This window comes from Dicentrarchus labrax, unplaced genomic scaffold, assembly GCF_905237075.1.
Source record: "Dicentrarchus labrax unplaced genomic scaffold, dlabrax2021, whole genome shotgun sequence".
Taxonomy (NCBI): Eukaryota; Metazoa; Chordata; class Actinopteri; family Moronidae; genus Dicentrarchus; species Dicentrarchus labrax.
Genome location: NW_026136709.1, coordinates 9,987,498 through 10,009,113, shown reverse-complemented (window position 1 = coordinate 10,009,113; position 21,616 = coordinate 9,987,498). Strand labels below are relative to the sequence as shown.

At 39.8% G+C, this 21,616-nt stretch overlaps 1 protein-coding gene and 1 long non-coding RNA gene across 3 annotated transcripts in view; one reads left to right on the top strand and one right to left on the bottom strand.

Annotated features, from left to right (window-relative positions):
• Positions 1-21,616, bottom strand: part of ctnnd2a (catenin (cadherin-associated protein), delta 2a) — a 248,652-nt gene that overhangs the window by 157,813 nt on the left and 69,223 nt on the right. For both annotated transcript variants that reach the window (XM_051410973.1, XM_051410972.1), the window contains exon 3: positions 1,375-1,487. In XM_051410973.1, the coding sequence (XP_051266933.1) occupies positions 1,375-1,487 (113 nt within the window). The remainder of the gene's footprint in view (positions 1-1,374; positions 1,488-21,616) is intronic.
• Positions 7,763-19,510, top strand: LOC127369527 (uncharacterized). Its single transcript, XR_007886083.1, has 3 exons — positions 7,763-7,857; positions 8,877-9,037; positions 19,450-19,510. It is a non-coding gene; the product is annotated as an uncharacterized LOC127369527 (long non-coding RNA).

The following is a 21,616-nucleotide window of genomic DNA, read 5'->3' as shown; positions in this document are numbered from 1 at the left end:
TTCATATGAACCTGACTCTTTGGCATCACAGCAAAATTAATGCAAACACAAAAACACACATACACATACAGTACACACAAACGTAGCACATTTTTGACTTTCCACCAAACTTTACTTTCACTCAGGATTTATATTTACAAAGCCTGCATGAGAGAGAACGTGAGGGGACAGGGATTTTGCAAGAGGAAAGGGGCAGATATTGAGCTCAAGGTTTGAGCTATTAGCATAAAATTCACAATTAGCATGCTCGTCGCATACACTTCCTCTCCTCCATCCATCCCCCCTTCATCTTTAGTCCCTCTTTGTGTGAAGAGATCTCTTTCCCTCGTCTGAAAATCATTTTGACACCAGAAAGGTCAGACGTAAAAATGGGGAACATAATGAAGTATTTTTAAGGGTTTCATTGCTGTGGCTAATATGCTAATTAATGCTGTAATAGGACGAAAGGGGTTCCAGATAGTGTAATACTAAAGCTTGACCCAGGTCTCTGTAGCAAAGCAAAGTCTCTGAGAGGACTTTTTGTGACCACATATATATGTGTGGGTGACGGTGTGTGTTGTCACACCCTCAGCAATGTTGCCAAGGGTTGTGTTGATGTGTCTGTTATATCAAGCCCTGAGCGATCCTCATGGTGTGTGTGTGTGTGTGTGTGTGTGTGTGTGTGTGTGAATGCAGTATGTGAGAGTGTGCATGTTGTGAAGTGTGTTATAATACTCTCACATTGTTATGTCATGCATCTGTCTGTATAGTCTGTGTGTAAAGCTCCACACAAGCTCAGTGTTATTTTACCCCATGTAACACCATCGATGTAGTGTAGTTGTGTGTATGAGTGTGTTTATCTGTGTGTGTTATTTTGCCTGCAACCTCAGTGTTGTCCCAATCCATCCAGCTGATAAATGCACCCCACAGCAGGGGAAACACTGTTCCTTTCTAGTAACATCACTCCACGGATATGAGAAGAAAACACCCAGGGTGTGTATGTTGTGGTGTGTGTTTCTGTTCGTATGTGTGTGGGGTGAAGGTATATAATGGTGCAGTCAGCGTTAGTGTCATGAAGGACCCAGAACCTGTTCCATCATGCTCTAAGTTTACACATACACTTGCTTACTGTGGGGGAACACACTTAAGTGTACACTCTTGTGTATGTTTGATAAAGGGAAATTATGACCCCCGGAGTATCCCGTACACACACAATGTGTTTAACGTGACAGTGTTCACGCATGCATACACACAAAATCTTTTCACCGCAAAAACCCAACCCCCATACACACCGCACACACACACACACACACACACACACACACACACACACACACATACACACACATACACACACACACACAAACACACAGAAGAACAGGGTTTGCATGTTACCTGATGCTGCTCATGCTGCCTGCTTCTGATCCCAGCTTGCATCTCTCCAGCTGGGTGGCGACAATCTGACGCTCAGCTTCAAGTTCCCTGGTCAGGCGCTCAAACTGAAGCTCCTGAAGAGATAAAGACAAAGTGTGTGTTAGACTGGTAAAGAGGGAAGGGAGATAGCTGAGGTTCTGCTGGGAAGCTCCTCGGTAAGAACTACTTAAAAAACATTTTTTTTCTTTTTAATCTGATTAGTCAATAGTAGGAGAAGGGTGGGTTATTAACTTAGTTAAAATCATAAATATAATTTTGTTAATGTATAATAACAACCTTTTAAAGCCACCTGAGAGTATCGGAACAGTATTTTTATGAGAATAATAAGTTGCTTTGGGACTGCAACCTACTTATCGTGGGAGAAGCATTGTCAGCTGCAGGTCATGCAAACAGCTCAGGGCTGGAAGCTATGCTGCAGTTAAAATGAAGCGTGAACATTAACATGAACGTGATTGACAGGTGAGAAAAGGTGTGAGGCAGAGTGACTGGTTGAAAGTGTTCTAAATGTGTGAGCAAAAAAATCCCTTTAATCCTACAGGCTGGGTGGTGCAGGAGGGCTGTAAACTGGAGTAGTTGAAGCACTCCCTCCCCGAAACTGGGTTACGAAATAAATAAAGTAAATCTGTCAAACAAAGATATTTGTGGAATTTCTTCATGAAATGTGTTTGTTATTCCCAGATAGATTAGGTTCAACGAATAAATGTTCACGTTTGTTGTTCAAGTGACACAAAATAAGTTGATGGACAAAAATTTAAACGAAAGTGTGTTTTTTTTCTACAGGTTAGCTCATAACAGAAGTCCTTCACTGGAAAAATTACACTTTTACTGGCTGAATTCTCTAATTGTATAATGAAAGATAAGTTTTAAATAATGCAAAAATACTGGTTTTGCAGTAAAAAGACTTTTGTGAGGGGGAAGAATTGTACAAATTACAGACTGCAGATTGCTGCAACAAAATGAAACTGATGTAAATGAACTTTGTGTGCACCCCAATACAAACCATTGTGTTTTTTTGTTTTTAACTCGGTGCTGCTGTCGGCCAACATGCAGCAAAAAATGGTTTTATGTGTTGCATGTTCCTGGCAGGTTATACCCATGCCGACACATTGTTGGGAACTGCTTGCTTAAGCCTACATGGATAGCAGATTTTGGGGGAGTGTGTCCCTTCGCTCTGACTACTGCTGAATACATCACTCTTAACCCAATCATGTTTGTGTGTGTGTGTGTGTGTGTGTGTGTGTGTGCTGATGCATTAGCTATTTAAGTGACTTACTGACAGTTCCATATCAGTCATCTAGCTATGAGCCAGACGGATGAGATTTCAAACCAGAAATCAATGTGTGTATGTGCATGCGTGTGTGTGTATGTGTGTGTGTGTGTGTGTGTGTGTGTGTGTGTGTGTGTGTGTGTGTGTGTGTGTGTGTGTGTGTGTGTGTGTGTGTGTTGCATTCAGGCCACATGGCAGCAGATCAATAGTGCACCTCACTGAAGATATTGTGTATGTATGACTGAGTGCATGTGTGTGCAAGACCCAGAGAGGGAGTAGTGTGTGAGCAAAACGTGGAGAGGGTGTATGCTGGGTTGATTGGTTTTCTCAAAGCCATTTGAAGCTCTGAATGACTTGATCCCCAGTCGCTATCTCGAGTCTCCAACCTCAATCCCCTCTCCTCCCCAACACTACACAGCACAATGCAATTCATCTACTTCTTTCTCCCTCACCCCCTTTTTCACGCATGCTTACAGCCACCACTTGCTCATAAAAATGCATACTGTCCCTCTTTTCCTGTCTTCCTTTCGTCCAAACATTGATGTTGATGCTCTCTCCCTCTTCTCTCTACTCTCTCTGGCACACACACACACACACATTCATCTAAGTGCCAATAGCAAGTCCCTCTCACATACATATGTAGTACTAGTAGTAGTACAGTAGGAAATTCCTGTGGAGCATTACCACATACTGTATGATATATAAAAACCTGTATCTGTATCCTGGTAATATGCTAGTTCACATAGAAAAAACATGTGCCATTACACCACTAGCCAGGCACAATCCCACTTTCTTCTCACTCCTCTCTAAAGTTTCTCTTCATTTACTCATCTCCTTACTTTCCTCTATTCACTGCTCTACCACCTCTCAGCAACTCCTCTCTAGATTTTCCTTGCTCTACCTGCGACAGGATAAATCTCCTACATGTGAACAACAAAGTAGCAGGTTCAGCCACCCCTATGATTTGCAAAGCGAGGTGACGCTGGGAATTTGAGCAGGGTCTATTAAACCTTCTGGACCCGTAATTCTAAATTACTGCTTTGTTTTACAGTGAAGTGCCTCGCTTCAAAGCCCTGCTCTACTCCCCACAGCAGAATGCTTTGTCACCTTGTTTGCCACAACTGCAACTGTTTTAAATCCTCAAGGTGTAAAAATGCAAATCCCTGCACCTAAAGTAGCATTATGCTAATTGATGATGCATAATGCCTCAACAGTAAAGTATTTTAAATGCCTTCTAAGGTAACATGGTAATGTTTGAACGTGAACAGATGGGAAACCTGTTAGGCCAGTTCTGCATTGGGGTAAAATTTGTTAAATTATGCATAACCCTTTGTCACACGTTTTATTCATTCAAATCAATTTGCCTAAGGAACTGGTTTGCTGTTGATATGTTACAATAAATTATGCCTATGAGGATCGACTGCTACTGAGAAAGACTTTCAAAAGCGCATTTATGAATTGGCCAAGGGATAGTACCAGTATTTCTACCAGATGAGTGAGTTTAACTGACTTCCAATTACATGCGGTTGTGCATTTTGATTAGCTGAAACTACAAGACAGTAAAGAACACTTTTGAAACCATCATAACTAATACAGGAACAGGATGCTTCATTCAGTAGTTTATGAGCTCTGTGCTGCTGTATTCTGTTTAATATGTAATTATGGATGCTAAAAGATCATTTAGAGAGCTTTCTTTAAACACAACAAACTTTGACGTATGTGATTTGGAGCCTTATACCCCTCTCTGTGTATTGTATTGTAAGGACCAAAGCACACCACTGTGTTGTGAACAGCAGTAAATTCAGAGAGAAACATCTACTGTAACACATTGCCAAAACTGTCAGCAACACTTGTTAAAATTGTGACACTGTCATAATTACTACACTTTAGAAATCTTTAAAAAATGACTAGCAACTTAACATCAGAAAGATTTTTCAGAAGAATTTATTTTGTTGAATTATGTTTGTAGCACGGCACACATCTGCCAGCTCAATAACATTTGACTCAGTAAAAGCTTACTCACTCGCCAAAGTCTGAAAATCATGAGGCGCAGTAAATTCAACCTGACACAAAAATAAAATCTACAGATGGCTGGAAAGTAAAATATTATGTAGTGGCAATGGAAGGAAATATTTTAACAACACTGTAAGTTGGGCCTTTTCTGCTACAGAGGTAGTCCTCGTTTGAAAAGCTACTGACAAAATAAAAATATAATTAGAACTAAAAAAGAAGCATATAAAAGTAACTAAACTTGGCATGTCGAGATGAACTGTTACACTTAGAGAGGTGTGAATTATGGGAAATATTAAACCACGCAAAGGCTCATGTGTCATATATCTGTGCCACACAGCTGCTAAAAGCTTTAGAACTAGGACAAAATCTTTGCACTTAATATGGAGACACGCAGTGATTTTTATTCTTGCTATACATTTAAGAAAGATAGCAAAGCTGTCTCACTGCTGGAGACCCATTATATTCTCTACCAAGTTACCTGAATGTCATCTCGAGAAGAACGTGCAACAGTGCTGATGCTGGATCACTATATAAACTTAACAATGTGATCTTCATTTTCATTTAAATCAAAGGATTTGTCTATTATATAACTATTGACTATACTATTTTGATCATACTCCATGTGTGCTTTATGAAAACCTTCTGCTTCCATAAGTTGTAACCTAATTACTAAACTATTTGTTTTGTGTGTAGTAGTATATTTTACCTTGATTCATGCATGGACCACAGCTCAACAGATCCAAAAGTGATGAGCTTGGAGTTTCAGGTGGTGCTCCTTGTGCTTTCGTCTGTGTGTTTATATCAAAATGCACTAGGTGTAGAATTCCACTATGTCGTGCACTTGTTGTGCGCGTGTGACGCTGCCTCCCTCTCAGGAATAATTATGAGAAAGGAAGCAGCACCCGCAGTCAGCCACAAAGGTCTCTATGGCAACTGTAGAACCCCCATCCACCCCCAGCATTATAAATTAGGTCCTGACTCCTCCCACACAGCGTCCCTGCCCTTTCAGATACCTACACCGCTCTCACAGAGGTACACGTATGTATTTGAGTCTTTAACCTACAAAAAGAGGTTGGGGGGCTGGGAGCTATAGCCACAAGAGTTTTTTGAGTGAAACAATGTATATTGTCTATAGTGTACTCGTATTTTTCCCCCTTCTATATACATGCACCACAATACATTTTTACCAAGTTTTTCTTAAACTTAACAACATCAACAGTGGCAGCAACTACACCAACTCTATGCTCCAAACATGCTTCTTTCTGGTTACTAACAGGTAACAGGAAAAACTACTTGAGACAGTTTTTGGAACATGCTGGCTCTGTTTTTGAGTTATTTTCCAATGGTTTGGTCTGACAATGTTTTGCAGTGCTCCCTAGGTGCCAAAGTCAACATTAGACAGAGAAAACAATTTACCAACACCTGGAGGGATGTGACCTGTCTCCTAAAGTATCTCAGTGGGCAATATTTACTTGACTGTCACCTCAGCATTTGTTTCCCATTTTATTTTCAGGAACGTTTCATTAGGCAATTAATGCTAATTAGACAGCTGCACGCCAAGGAAAACAATGTAACAGCTCTGTGCATTTTCAGCTCTTGCTTTCTGTCTTACTACCAACACACAGCTGCATTTGAAATGTAAACTTGAGAAAAAAATGATATGCTTGCCAAGTCAATCCCACATGCATATACAGCATTAAGTAATATATACTGCAGATGGCCACTTTCTGTACATGCAAACATGTGTACACACAGATATGCACATGCACCTGTGTATTTGTGTTTGTACGCTCATATATGAGTCTCCGCTCTGTTTCAGTGTCCTTCAGCAAGGCACTAAACCCTAAAAAATCCAGAGGCACAACACAGTGGTGATAGCGGACTTCCCTCTGAAGGCAGACAAAAAAGGAAATCCCCCAACTGGGATCCAGAGAGCATCATTATCCAATAGTAAAGCCTCTGAGCCAATTTAAAACATAACCAAACTACAGAGAATTAAAAATGAAATAGCTAAATAAAAGGCAATTTCTTTAAAAACCCAAGTTACCTTGGTTGCACTGAAATCACTATTAAGAGTTTTTAATAATGTGACAGCTGGCAGTTTTTTCTGCAAGACAGGAAATAATGACCAGTATGACAAATTGCTGAGGAAATCAAGACCAGGTAGACTGTAGGGATCCAGCCTTAGAAAGTGCCCTTTGTCATTTCCACTTGTGTTCAAGTTTTCTATGTATAGTATGAACTTTAAGTCTTGATCAATCTGGCAATAAGGCAAAACACAGGCAACATTTTACAATACACAGGCAATAAATACGGGCTATAAATAAGCTATATCAGAGCTTTAAGTTAGATAGATCGCAGCCATGGCATTATCTAGTTTCACCGCTGTTAGTATCAGAACTAACAGCGGTATAGTTCTTTCTCCATTAAAGCTAAACTTTCCCACTTGCCACCATAAAGACACTGTGTGCTGTCTGTGTGTGATTGTCTGTCTGTGTCTGGAGATAAGGTCCAATCATTATAAAGTGGCCTATGGGCAGCTATTAACAGTGCTGTTTTTGGATGGGAGACAAAAGGCTATCAAATAGAGCTATGACCTTCTAGTTGAGAAGTAACACTCTCTCGCTCTTTCATTCTTTCTCTCCCCTTCCTCAATCAGCGAAGAAAAAGAAAAAAACTGAAATGAGTGGAACGAAAGAGTGGAAAAGGGGAGTGTGAATGGAAGCTGGTAAAAAGGTCACTCTCCCCTCCTCCGTCACTCCTGTGCATATTAAAATTCCACACACAGTAGCAATCTCCCCTCTTCCTCCTTTCTAAACTTACGGCTGCGGTTCATGTAGCCTAGGTATGGTTCAAATTTAGCTGAGATTCATTTCTGCCCCCCACCCTGCTTGTCTTGTCTGTCACTTTAATGAGAGTGGAAAGTCAACCACAAGTCAGGAGAGGAGCAGCAGCAGGGAGGGGGGGAGGGAGCAAGAACCGGAGGGCAAGAAAAAGAGTGGAAGGGAGAAAGCCAGGAAGGAAGACAGAGGAGACTGAGACGTCTCTGTTGATGAAAGTCACATGAGATGATGGCCGAGGGAGGGATACCTGATCCACTCTCTCTGCATGTGTGTACAAGAAAGAGAGAGCAAGGAAAAAGGAAAGAGAAGAAAGGAACACAGGTAACCAGAATGCCCCGATCATGTTAATTACTTTTTTTTACTCAAACAATGTGGGGTTTACTGTTACCTGCCAGAGGGCATGTGTGCTTATGTTCTTGTACTTGTGACACCTGGTTTTAGACGTTTGAGCCCATTCACTGCAACTTGGATCATATTCTCTGTGGTCTGGACATAGTTTCTATTGGTTAAAATACCACTGTATTCTGTGAAGTAAGATTTTGATCTGGGAAAACAGCAACTAAACAACAACTTTGCTAAAACAAAGTCCAACAGGATATAATCAAACAGGCTAAACAGTTTTACAATTCACTTTTTGTCTTCCAAAAATGACGATAAGATCCAATTTGTAATAAACAGGATTTATCCTTTGAAATAATAACTGTGTGTGTGTGTGTGTGTGTGTGTGTGTGTGTTTGCATGGATACGTGTGTGCCTCCATTGATTGTGTATCACTGTCCATGTGTGTGCATCTGTGTGTTGGTGTGTACACAGGTGCTCTAGCCATCTGGCAAATGGTGATACTAGACCAAGAAATATTACACAGCCTGGTCTGGCTTCATTCCGCATCAACTTTGCTCATTAACACCTATCTTTTTTCATAACACATGATTCATTATTGTTGTACACCAGGGATACTAGTCCTTCCTATTGCGGTGACGACTGGCCTTTTCCTTATCAGCCTGCTTCTAACAAAATTTAATTTAAATCAGCAGCAATACCTGAGGGCTGTTCTTTAATGTGATTATGGGTATGACAGTAATGCAATGGACAACACATCAGCAACGATAATAACAGTAAGGACATCCCTTAAAGGGATTACAGATCATAAACAACACAAATACACACACACAAAACCACACACACACAAAAATGACATCAATGCTACTAATACTACTCTTACTTCTACTGCGACTACTGCGACTACCAGTAATAACAAAACTGCTCTTGTGGCACAACAAACAAATAATTAATTGTGTCATTGACCTCACAGTACTGACTAGATCTATCAACAACTACAGGGGAGGCCAAACCAAACAACGATTAGGACACTGCTCTCAGGGCCGTATTTATCCTGGTTGGAGGACGCACAGATGGAGGGGGAAAATAACACAAATAAGAAGAGATTAAAGTTGAATTCTGTGGGATATTTCCAGCAATGTCTCCTGTGACCTCTGTTCAAGTAAGTGTGGTTTACTTTTAATGTAGAATATGGAGAATGTTTGTAAACCGCCTAACCAAAAAGTCTGCATACCAAAACTACAAATGACAGTGAAGCAGACAGACTTACTGTGTAACAGCAACTGTCACATCCTATCCTAAGACAACACAAGGGCTTTTAAAAATACAACAAACATCACAGAATTCAAGAGAAAATACATTCCGAGACGAAATTACCATCTTATTCCTGTAATTTCCACAGTTGAGTTCATTGGCAATGAGAGCAAATATCTCACAAAGACAGGGAATGGTGAGGAAAGACTGAATGATATTAAGACAGAAGCGCTGAAGCTGCTCCACAATAGTCGAAGTATTACTTTATGGATAAAGCCACATTACCCAAGGAACAGTGTAAAACTGGCAGTAATACAAAGACATGAAGTGCTTTTCAATGTCAAAGCTAAAATACATTCTGACATTTTCAGAAGTAGTTTTGCTGTCAATGCAGTGACTTTGGGGTTTGTGTGCTGATAAAGTCTGGGTTGTCTGGTTTCTGTTTTTTGAAGAGGGAGTCGATGTTGTATACAAATACTGCCTTAGCTCAGATCATAGAGGAAATCCCTTTCAATTCTGTTCTGATGCAAATTTTTGCTTAATTGACTCAAGGGGCTTGTATAGAAAAATAGCCTTAGAGAGCACATTTAACTACATGGAGATATGTAAAAAGGTCCTTTGTCACATTTGGGGATGGATGAGTCTCCTTTCATAACTGATGCTCATTTAAATTCTGTCTAGTGTGGACAGCTTTGGAGCCAATTATTACCATCTGAGTTTTGTGACTCATTATACTGGCAGTGTGTTTTACTAAGGAGGCAGCTGACAAGACATTTTGGCAAAAAATAGTTTCAGCCTCTACATATCTGTAAGTAGCTTATAACATACCCGCAGTTGATGGTCTTTTTTATAACTTACTTCATTTTTTCCTGCATGAAATGATCTAAAACCTGTCATAAGTAAAACACGTCATTATTAATTTAATTTGAGATATTAAAGTGTTGTTAAATTGTGAAGTTGTTCATTCTCGAAGGGGGACTTGTAATATTTGCTCAAAGCTGTGTAGAAAACTTCATAACCACCTCACATGCTCTGCTCTGAGTTTGGAGTATTTTTAGTTCCACTCAAACTTTCAGTGTGAGTCCTAGGAGTGATTCTAAGTTGTTTGATAAATATGAGCCCAGAATTAAAATATCTCTGGTCCAGGCAAAGAGGAATTCAGGAAAACAGCTTCAAAGACAGCCAAATCAAAGAGCCACATCACTAAACAGTTGAAAAATAATCTATTCATGAGGCTGGGATCAGGCTAATGGTTTGTCACTAGATGAAAAACACTGAAAATATTTGCCATACTTTTATGAATAAAACCTCCAAACATTGGTCTTGTTACTAGTTGAACCACTAGCAACGACCAGAAGAGGCAATCTGTTCGGATTTTGGATTCTAATGCTCCTTTAAAAAAACTGCACAAACCTGAAACGTATGACTGATAACAGCTGGGCCATAACAGTTTTATATGCATTATAAATATTCAACGCACAAACACAGCAATACTCTGACAGATCTCTCCCTCATTAAATTATTTAAGGGCTCAGTGGGCAAAATGAAATCATCTCTGTCTCCAATTTCACTCTCTCTCTCACTCTGTCACACTCTCTTCTCCTTGTTCCAGTATGTGTCCTTTTCATTGTGTGTGTGTGTGTGTGTGTGTGTGTGTGTGTGTGTGTGTGTGTGTGTGTGTGTGTGTGTGTGTGTGTGTGTGTGTGTGTGTGTGTGTGTGTGCGCGTGTGTGTGCGCACACAAGTACATGTGCGTGTGTGTGCGTGTTTCAACTTGTGCACTGCAAATAGGAAACCCTGAGCAGCCTGAGTAGGGGTTTGGATTTTTAAACAAACTAAGCGCGACGTCAGCTTGTTTAACACATACATGCGAACACACACACAGATACAACAAAATTCTTTCTGTCCTAATTACAGCCACATATTAGCATTGCTTTGGTCTGTCAAAGTTGCATGAGACTAGAAAAAATAACAGTGAATACTGAAAAAGAAAAGAAGAAGGAAAAGTTTGTTGATTTATCTTTAAACAAATACGAAAAAATTATTTTTTCTTGTTCTGCACTATAGCCATGTTTTAGTCTAGTTCACAATAGTAATGCACCCTTGACTTCACCGTCAGTTGACATAGCTGTCAAATCAAGGCATGTGTGTCTTACACATAATGTCCGGCTGTTTAGGGCTTTCACACATAATGCACATAAAGTAGACTTTGCTGTGTGTTTTACTTGCAAAATCGAATCCTTTTTTATTCTCTAAGCTGATTGTACATGTTGTTCACGCATAAACTCTGGCCTTTTTGAAAGTCTGGTACTTTTGAAAACCTACATATACAAATGACCACTGTCAAACCTCTGTAGCAGCAGACACATACTTCTAATTGGCAGTCCTGTGAAAAATTGCCTGAGTAGCAGCCTTTGTTAATGTCATTTGGTTCAGCCTATTTTGCCCAGCTCCTGAATGCCTGTGTGTGTTCACTGGTGCATGTTTGATTGAATGTGTGTGAACCTGTTGGTGAAGTGCTACAGTGATTAACTCATTCATGATTAACTGTCTAGAGTTACAGATTGTTTAGTTTTGACATGTGGAACGCAAACTAATCTCTATTTCTCTCTCTCTCTCTTTCTGAATACTGTGTAAAAGTTCTACTGTATTTAACTTGTGATGAATTGTCTAATTAGTGCGCATTATATAAGGAAGGCTATTCACTACACGGTTCCCACTGTAAATACTCTCATCCTTTTTCTCCCTTTTCTTTGCTCTCTGTTTAATAGCCAGTTCAATAATACCCACATAGGCAAGCAGACATGGACAAACATATTCTAGTCCCTTGATAAAACACTGTGCATGCACTTGATACACAAATATACACACGTGCAATACTGCACGGCAATGGAACAAAGCAGCACATAATTTGTTCTCTACTGTGCTAAAACAGCAGTACTTTATACAGAATAATATAGTCTGTATTTACAGATTAGTTGGGTTCTATAACTTTACTTTCCTGTTATCAACTGAACCATTTCTACTCCTTCCTGCTGGTATCAGGAATGATGGTGTGGTAATGAACATTGATTTAAAAAAAAATAAATGAATAAACCGCTTCTTTCATTTCCGTGACATTTATTGAGACCGCATTTATTGGTAGACTGAATAAATGTCACCAGTGAGAGAAGCACAAAGCACTTTCCATGTTGGTGGGTTTTTTTGTAGCTTAACCTCACTATCCGACAGCCATGATGTACTGTAGGTAGAACTTGATATCCAAGGAAAGAAATCAATGTGGGTTTTTTTGTTCTTTTTTTTTTTTTACTGTCAGAGAAGACAGTCAAAAGCCTGGACCTGGAACCTGCTGTCTTATAATGAACACAAAACTAGTACCCCTGTCACAGCAAAGAGACAGTGTGCTCTGATGAGGCCTACAGAATGATAGCATAACCATTAAATGTAAAAGCTGCATTGATTTAAGTGTGTGGGTGTTCTTCCTCGATAAAAGTTTTTTTTTACAACTCCAAAATCTGAACAATGCTCTTGCTGGATAAGAAGTTCTCCCTTGATTTAAAAACAAGCTTTAAAAACTTGCTCAATCAAGATCTTATTTGATACTTAATGATAATTGATAAGGTATCATTCATATAGTGAGAACTGCAGTAGCTACTATTGATCCAATTTAGGCTCCTTACGTCTGTTTTCTTTCCTTTTATAATTATTATGTTAATCATGGGGTGAATCTCTCCACAGTTAGTCGGTCCATTCAATATCTAATAATTTCAACCATCTCTGAAGCCATTAGGTCACAGTGATTTAATGAGGTTTGCAGATGTAAAACACAGATCTATAAATAAGATAATGTCTAATTAGTCAGCCTCGTTAAAGCTGAAAATGATTTACATTAACAATTTAATTTGTATGTAAGGGCACGTACAGCAAAGAAATGAAGAGCTGTATTTTATATGTGTGGAAAGGAAATAATGGTTGACAAGGGTCAAGGTGGAGGCTAGGAAATCAGTATTATTGCTTGAAGGGTTGTCAGTTTAAATTCCTACACTGGTTAGAAAATCTACATCTAGTATATCGTCTCTAGACTTTTAAATCTGATCTAATTAGGTTTAAACCATTTGACAAGCCCACAAGAACGCATGTGAGGTCAAATGCATGTATATGAGTTGGCTGTTGGCTCCATGACAGTGTAGAAGACAGCATGATTGGGTTCACGCTCAGTTAGTATGGGTTTGGCCACAGACAAAATGTCACTTGGAAAATGTCACTGCCTAAATGCCATTGCAGCTCAATGTGCCCGTGTGTGTGGGTGTGTGCATGCTCACACATACCCTCATAGCATACCAGGTGTCTACAAGCTATCCACAAACTTGGGGTTGCTTAGTTGGCAGCATCATCTCGTCTGGCAATGTAGTGATGTACTGATGGTTAAGTGTATTCCAAATTCACTGATGAATCTGCAGTGCTGTGCATATTGGCAGAGAAACACAACATCTGGCTTCAATTGACATCTTGTTGAGCTCATGTACTGCACATATCGGCATGCATTTTAAACTAGTATTCAGAAAGAATTGTTAATTTGTTGTCCATCTTTTCTGTAAGTGTTTTGATATGAGAATTTTGCTGTAGCACATGCTCTTTGGAACACTTTGAATTAGAAAATAGTTTAAATTAGTTTCTGTAGTATGTAATTATATATGTAATAATCTGACATACTGAAAGTGTTTTAGTGCGTAAAATTGATAGATTCCATTTGATAGCCAAGAGACACAATTTATTCACTCAGCTAGAGGTGGTGGTGGCCTAAAGATGAGAGAAATGGCTTGTGACCAAAAGGCTGCAATTTTGAATTTCTCAGACCAGCTGGGAAATTCTGGGCAAGTAAAGTGAATGTGTAAACACTCCTTATCTCAACACTTACTGGCAGTGTGCCCTTGAGCAGGGCACTCTCTCTATTGGCTCCAGTGGAGCAGCCCAGTGATATAAAGTATAGCAGAAGACTGTGGCTGTACTGGGCAGCTGCCAGGTGAGACTGTGTGCAAGTGCATGAATATGAAATAGGGTGATGCTGAAAAAGAGCAAGCATGCTCAGCAAAACCCTTCCATGAACAACGGATTAAAAAAAACACACACTTATTCAGCCAGCAAGTGTCTTCCTTGCCTTCTTTGTCAGCTCTTTCCCCTCCTGTCCTCTATCTCCGCCACATGATGTGACAGGGGACTCCAGAGAGGCCCCAAAGGTCATCTGTCCGCTGGCAATCACAAGCACTTGTTGTGATAGATTAGCCTGTGCAAGCACACACAAACCCCTGCATGCTCACGCAGACCTAGGCAGACATATGCAGACACAGACGCAAGTGCTTGCTCCAAGGATTCAAACAGTCACACAAGCATAACACACAAACATAAACACAAATACGGTTTAAAGGAAGGCGAGACAAAAAATCTGCTGAAAATATAAAAGCAACAAAATGTTCCGTCTGACTCTGAGCACAGTCTAAGTAGACAAAACAAGGATATAAACGTTGCAGACACAAGTGTAGCTACAGACAATAAGCTTGAAGCCTTATACATTCACTTCTCTCTTGTATAAAAGACAGCAGTTGACCACTTTTCTATTTAATGGATTTGAAGCGATGATAAAGAGAAACAAAGCAAAGGGTAACTAAGGGTAGCTGCAGTCAATGACAAGCCTTTTATCAGCACATAAAGGGAACAAAGACATATTGGACATTTGTCCTTTTACACTGTCCTCTTAAGGAGGTAGAGATGAAGAGTAAAAGCACACACACACACACACACACACACACACACACACACACACACACACACACACACACACACACACACACAGCAAGAGACAGTGGGGCTATCCTACACAGCAAACAGCCAACAGCACTGTACACTTGGTAGTGTACAGTTTCCACTTCCAGTTCATGTGTGTCTATGTCTGTGTAATTCCATAGGTCTGTGATAACATGAGCATGAGCACATTTGAACATATGCATGTTTTTCTTCTGCAGTGTAGTGTGTGCATGCACATGAAGATGCATGCAGATGCACAAGTGTGTGTGTGTGCAGGTACATGCAAGCGTTTGAGTAGGGATGTGATTATGTGTGTATGACAGATACAGTATGTAAGTCCCTAAGCCTAAACCAGAGCGACAAGCATGACAATGATAAAATCAGCGACAGGCCCTTCGGCACAGTTTTCTTTGATGGGCAAAGGGCTTAACAAGCTTTTCCGCCAGCTCCTTTCTTTGGAGTTCATTCACAACATTAAAATAAAGCATTCACAATTCCAATAAAGCCAAAATGTGTAGCACATTTAATGTAAAGTGAATTGACACAGACACAATGCCACATGCAAACAGACATACAGACATACAGCGTGATGCAGGGAAAAAAACATATATCAACTTACGCTAACTTTGGGGAAGATTATTCTTCATACTTTATCTGGTAAACTCCTATTTAATTTCAAAGGTAGTGGCCATGTGAGGAGAGGTCACTTCTATGTTTGTATCTTATATTAAACTTTAAACCTCCTGAGGCTCCATTTGACTAGTCATCTCATAACCTTTATAACAATAACAACAGCAAGGCGTCATTTCACATTATCTTGACTTTTGTTATTGTTGTTTGAACTACATTATAAATAGAACATTTACCATTAGATTTGGCCTCAAACATAGGGCATGTGCCTTTGAATTAAATACACGATAGGAGTTACCCAGAATAACCTATTTTATTTTAACCTCACAGTTTTCCCTAGCACAGCTTTGGCACAATACTACTATGGTGTCTTATAAAATTTAACAGGGAATCAGATTAACTGCTTGTTTTCAGTAAATCGTAAGCTATGATGATTCACTGCTATGAGAGGCGTTATTTTTCTGCCGCGACACAGCGCTGAACAGATTGCCATTTGCCCCCACGTGAGCAGGATCTCATAAATCTCTAACAGGCTGCCACTGCCCTCACACATCTCTAAATCAAACAAATTAAATATATCAGGAGATTTATTGTTGCTTTTAAACAAACTCAGATGAGCTTACTAGCAGGCAGTGACAAACAGGTCTGTTTGGGGCCTTGAGAATGAGAAATAGATACTTGTATCTGACTACTACTTTTGATGATGATACTGTAATCTCTTGATCGCTTGATTGTGTATTAAATATACAATTAGTTGTTTAGACATATTATATATCAATCACAAAATCCCCTGAATGCTGTAAAAAGAATAACTTATTAATCACTAAGAAGATTAAATAATTCAAAAGTAAATCAAAAGACAGACATGAGGTTAACCAGGAGTTTAAAGACACAGTAATATTTACATGCATGTAAATCATTGTGCACGTAAATAGCTTCTGCATTGAAGGTTTCAACCGTAATGATGCTAAATAGCAGCTGCTGAAGTGTAAGTCCTCTGCAGAGGTGCAATCAGTTTGCTCACAGCTATGAAACAACTGTGTGTGAGTATGTCAATGCCTGTATGCAAGTATTTTAATATTATCAGTAGATAATTAGTAGTATTGAATTATCATTATTGTATTAGTTGTGTCCATTATGCTTACTCATACAGTAGACTTCACTAAATATATCACTGTAACATGACTCTTAAGCCTATGCTGCACAAAAGGCTATGTCTGACAACTGTAGTCAGCATCTTTATCTTTTTCATTGATTGTAAAAAAAATTCCACACCAGATTATTTGCAAAAGCTTAGCCTACAATCTGCAAGTCCATCCTGCTGCTGTGTTGAACTCAGATGGATCATTTGTAACAACTGCATCAAAATGTGTCACAATCGCTGTCCATGGTGCTGATCCTGGAACTGCCAGGAATGCACAAACGTAAGAAAGCAGTATTCAGCTGTTTTTTTTCTTCTGTGTATTGCTGTTTTTGGGCATAGGGTGGGTCATCTCTGGGGCTAACACTCTTGCAAACTTCAACTGAATTAGATTTACAACCTTATTGGTTAATTAGACCAAAACAAAATAATGGGTAGTGTGGAACTAAGAGAAAATAAGCCCCAGGTAAAATGTTAAACTTTACTTTGAGTTTAAGCTGTTAGTAACGTAAGATTTTTTGCCTTATAAAATACACTCGATATGTGACTTTATATTTTCAGTCTAATTCATAATGGGTCTGACGCCCTTTGTATGACTTTGCGTTACTAGGCAGCGGGGTCCCTCAAGGGTGTAAGTATTTGACAGCACAGCTCATGGTGGAATGTGATTCACTAAAAACTGACAGCTCAGGACCACTCCTTGCTAGACCTGGCTGTAAGCAGGGATATGTGTTAGCGTTAACACATCTTTAACACACCTTGTGCTGAAAACAGCGAATGAAGCGTTGTTCCAAGTCTGCATGGAGACGTGTTGACATATGACATGTCCTTTTCCGGAGCGGTGAACTGCTTTTACAAGTGTGATCATACTGTGCACCACTTTTACCTCAGCTGATCCCCAATTTCCCTCAAGAAGGTTGTAAATGTTGAAAAGTGTGCAGTAAATCCTGTTTTTAGGACTTCTATTTCTGTTTGTCACCAATTTTCTCCTCTTTTGCTATAAACACTATGATCAAAGTGGATGAGAGAGTACACTGAAACACACAAACACACACACACACACACACACACACACACACACACACACACACACACACACACACACACACACACACACACACGCACTCTCACATTCAGACACACATAAATAAACAACACAGACCAGTGGTCAGATGACCACACAAACAAGAGGAAACCACAAGGAATGCATTCATGGTCTATATATAGTGTGCATATACACTGTGTATACTATACATACATACATACATACACACACACATAGCTCTCTATATAGCACATTTGTTGACTAGATCTCTGGCCTTTGAGTGGATCGTCTCATTTGTGGGTTGTGTACACAAACAGAGATGTAATCTCTGAAGGCAAACAGAGAGCTGGCGACTCCACCACTAATTGGCAACAGAGAGGCTGTCATTGAGTGGAAGAAGAACACTGGAGCCATGTCATCTCATTAGAAAGAGAAAGAGAAAGAGAGAGAGGGACAGAGAAAGAGAGAGAGGAAAAAACAGAGGAGAGAGGAGCAAGAAGAGAGACAAAGAACGAGTGGGGGAAGAGAGCGGGGAGTTAAGTTAAAAGGAAAGCTGGGAAAATCTGCATGCAAATTAAAGGCACAAAGGCAATCACAAACGCGTAAATACATGCACACATGTATAAAATTCCTGTATATAAGTATCTAGTCTGTAAATCAATGAGTGCGTTTGCATGTGAGTGAATCAAAGTATGAAACATTATGGCAATCACTAGTGGCATGTGTTCTCTTTCCTCCATCTGAATCAGATCATGATGCCACATACAGATTGTTTGTATTCTCTTTGTTTTGCTTTTGTGATAAAAAAAGAGGTTAGAAATTGTCACCCTTGATCACCTCTGCACCTGTACTTTAGTTTTCCACCGGTTTTAAGTCAATACTACAATTCTTAAATGCATGTTGTGCAAAATTGTAAATTAAGCAGGAAATGCCATACTGTTAGGTGTCTAAGGTAATAAAAATATTATTACCATGACAATCACCTCACTTTGCAAAATCCAATACAGCAATCCCTCCTCTGTTTTTCCCATTTTTCCCCGTATTTTTGGGGGAAAATGTTCGCATCAGCTCTAACAATAGAGCCCTCTCTCGATTCCCATAATAGATGGATGAATGACCCTTGATAGAGGAAATCCAAGTTAAACTAATAATAAAATATTGGTTTGATTTTGTGTGTAAGCCAACAATCATAATGTCTCTATACTGACTGCAACTTGAGGGTTAAAATAATATTAAAATTATGAGGTGGATAAGCCTCTTTCTTACCTTCCAGAGATCACTTTCACTTGAGCAACTGTGGTTCTTCCTCAGCTTTAAATTACTGAATATTAGGTCTCTAGCTTATAATGTTTGTAAGATTACAAGTGACCTTTAAACTAAGGAAAACATATATGACCATATGTTCACACTGTCAGCTTCTGCCAGTGTACCAAGACCAGTTACTCTTACAAAACATAAGAATCGACCTCACCATGAAGTAGCTGGCTCAACTTCGTTGCATTACACTGAGTGTGGCTCCAGTGTACCCTTGCCCATATCTGACACACATTTGTGTGTGTGTGTGTGTGTGTGTGTGTGTGTGTGTGTGTGTGTGTGTGTGTGTGTGTGTGTGTGTGTGTGTGTGTGTGTGTGTGTGTGTGTGTGTGCATGCCTGAGAAAGTGCGAGAGGAGGTTGGTAACTGTCAAATTTTCTTTCCCCGCAGCACTGCATCATTAGGTAGAAACATGGCTCCCGGCCCCCCTCTGAGCGAGATGAAGGCTACGAGGGACTGATGGGAGGAGGGAAGGAGGACGAAAGGGAGAGAATGATAAAAAAGGGGGGAGAGTAGAGGGGAGGAAAAGATGTAGTGGATGGCAGCGGGGGGGGTTATGTACAGAGATGTGAGAAAGCAAGTTACAAAAGAGGAGTTATATAGACTGAGAGCCAGAAAGAGAGGGTGAGGGAGCGACGAAATGCAACAGAAATGGAAAGAAAATGATTGATTCATGTCATTAATTTCTGATTTAAACCTTTAACTGTTTAATGATGCCACTTGTCTGTTTTGCAACTTCTGCTCTCTGAAAAAATATCTTTTCAATCTGCACAGAGTTGAATAAACAAAAGTAAATCCTTTTTTTTTACCCAAAGTGTGTATTTGTGTGTATGTCTGAGAATATTGTTGCTGTGAGGGGCCATTTTTATATTCGAAGCCACAATTTCTCCCAAATAAGCCCTGTTCTTAGCTTGACTAACATCCACTTTATAGATAATCCAAAAGATTAAGACAATCTTTTCACCAGTGCTTTGTTCACAATTTCACTTCATTCACAAGACCGGACATACTTTCATTAACTGTATATGTAAATACATATGTATTCCTTTGTATCGTGTGTGTAAATGTATATGTGTACGTGTACGTGTGTGCACTACTTGTGCATGTGTGTAGCATCTTTTTGTAATGCTGTCACCCACTGAGAGGGTTGTTCATGGTGGAGGTTACCCACAGTGCAAAGCTCTGTCAGTAATCATGGGGGGGTTGATGACTCACTGTCATGTCTTTGATGCACAGCTTCACATTGCTTTTGTCTTTCTATTACTCTGGGAAGAAGCAAAGGGACGGATAAACAAGGAGAGAGAGGCGAACGGAACAAAAAAGAACAGAGCAGAACAGAAGACATTTCACTACTCACCATGCACAACAAATTATGGTGAGATGAGGGGATTTGAGATGAAGAGAAGAGAAATAGATGGTGAGAAGGATGGAGGGAGAGAGTTGGAGGGGTGAAGGACAGACAATAAAGAATGTCTGCTTTAGATGCAGTTTGTCCCTTAGATTTGTCATCTGACACCATCCCTCACACTCAGCACTTTTAGTGGAGAGGGACTGCTGAGTGCTTCCCCTCGAGAGGTGGGGAGAGCACATACACACCCACCTACACATAGACATGCACACACAAACACACAAATGCACAGGTAGCATCTTCACAACGTTGAAGAAAAGTTTCAAGTTGAGCTGTTTTAAAAAGATAGGAAACTGCTTCTGTATCACTGTATGAAACAGGATTTTCCTCTTCTGAATACTGTCAGTATGTGTCATCATTTATTACATTAATACAAATAAAGCACCAAAGCATAGCGCTCTATCCCTTACATGGCCAAGCTCAGCATGATGCATGTTTCTGAAAAGTGTACATGTTTCCCACTCCATTCCCATCCTTGGTCAGAGAAGCACAGAAAGAGGTCAAGTAGACCAAAACAAGACTTTGGTTGACAGCCATAGTTCAAGACACTATTTGCCAAGACAAAACATGGAGCATCTGCTTGCCAACCAGCAGACATAATTGTCCCTCTTTTACTATTTTTTCCTTTTTTATACAATATTCCTTTTTTATGTGAAAAAAGTGCATCTTTAAAAAGAGACCAAAAAACAAATGGTAAAATACAGACAGCTGGCGTGGTGATATAGCCTGCCAGAGATGAGCAGAGATGTGGGAGTGTGTGTGTGTGTGTGTGTGTGTGTGTGTGTGTGTGTGTGTGTGTGTGTGTGTGTGTGTGTGTATACTTATCCTCTTTGAACACCTGTATCTTTCTCATCCCTCTCCTCAAGGAGATTCAGCAAACAGAGAGGAACAGTATCATAGTCTGTCTGAACAACCTGTCATCTAATCATCTAATCAATTTGTTTTATGACTTCTCACATGTCTTGTGATTTGCTGTTAGTGATTATGGCATTATTGATCAAAGCTGTCCAAAGCCTACAGGAAAACTGCAGTTTGTACACTTCCTCAACTGCCAACCTCTTGTGGGAAGGTGAGCCGCAAAACCACTTCATGTACTTTGGTTCTTTAGCCGTCTCTTCGCAATCTAGTTGTTCAAACAGTTCAGCCTGT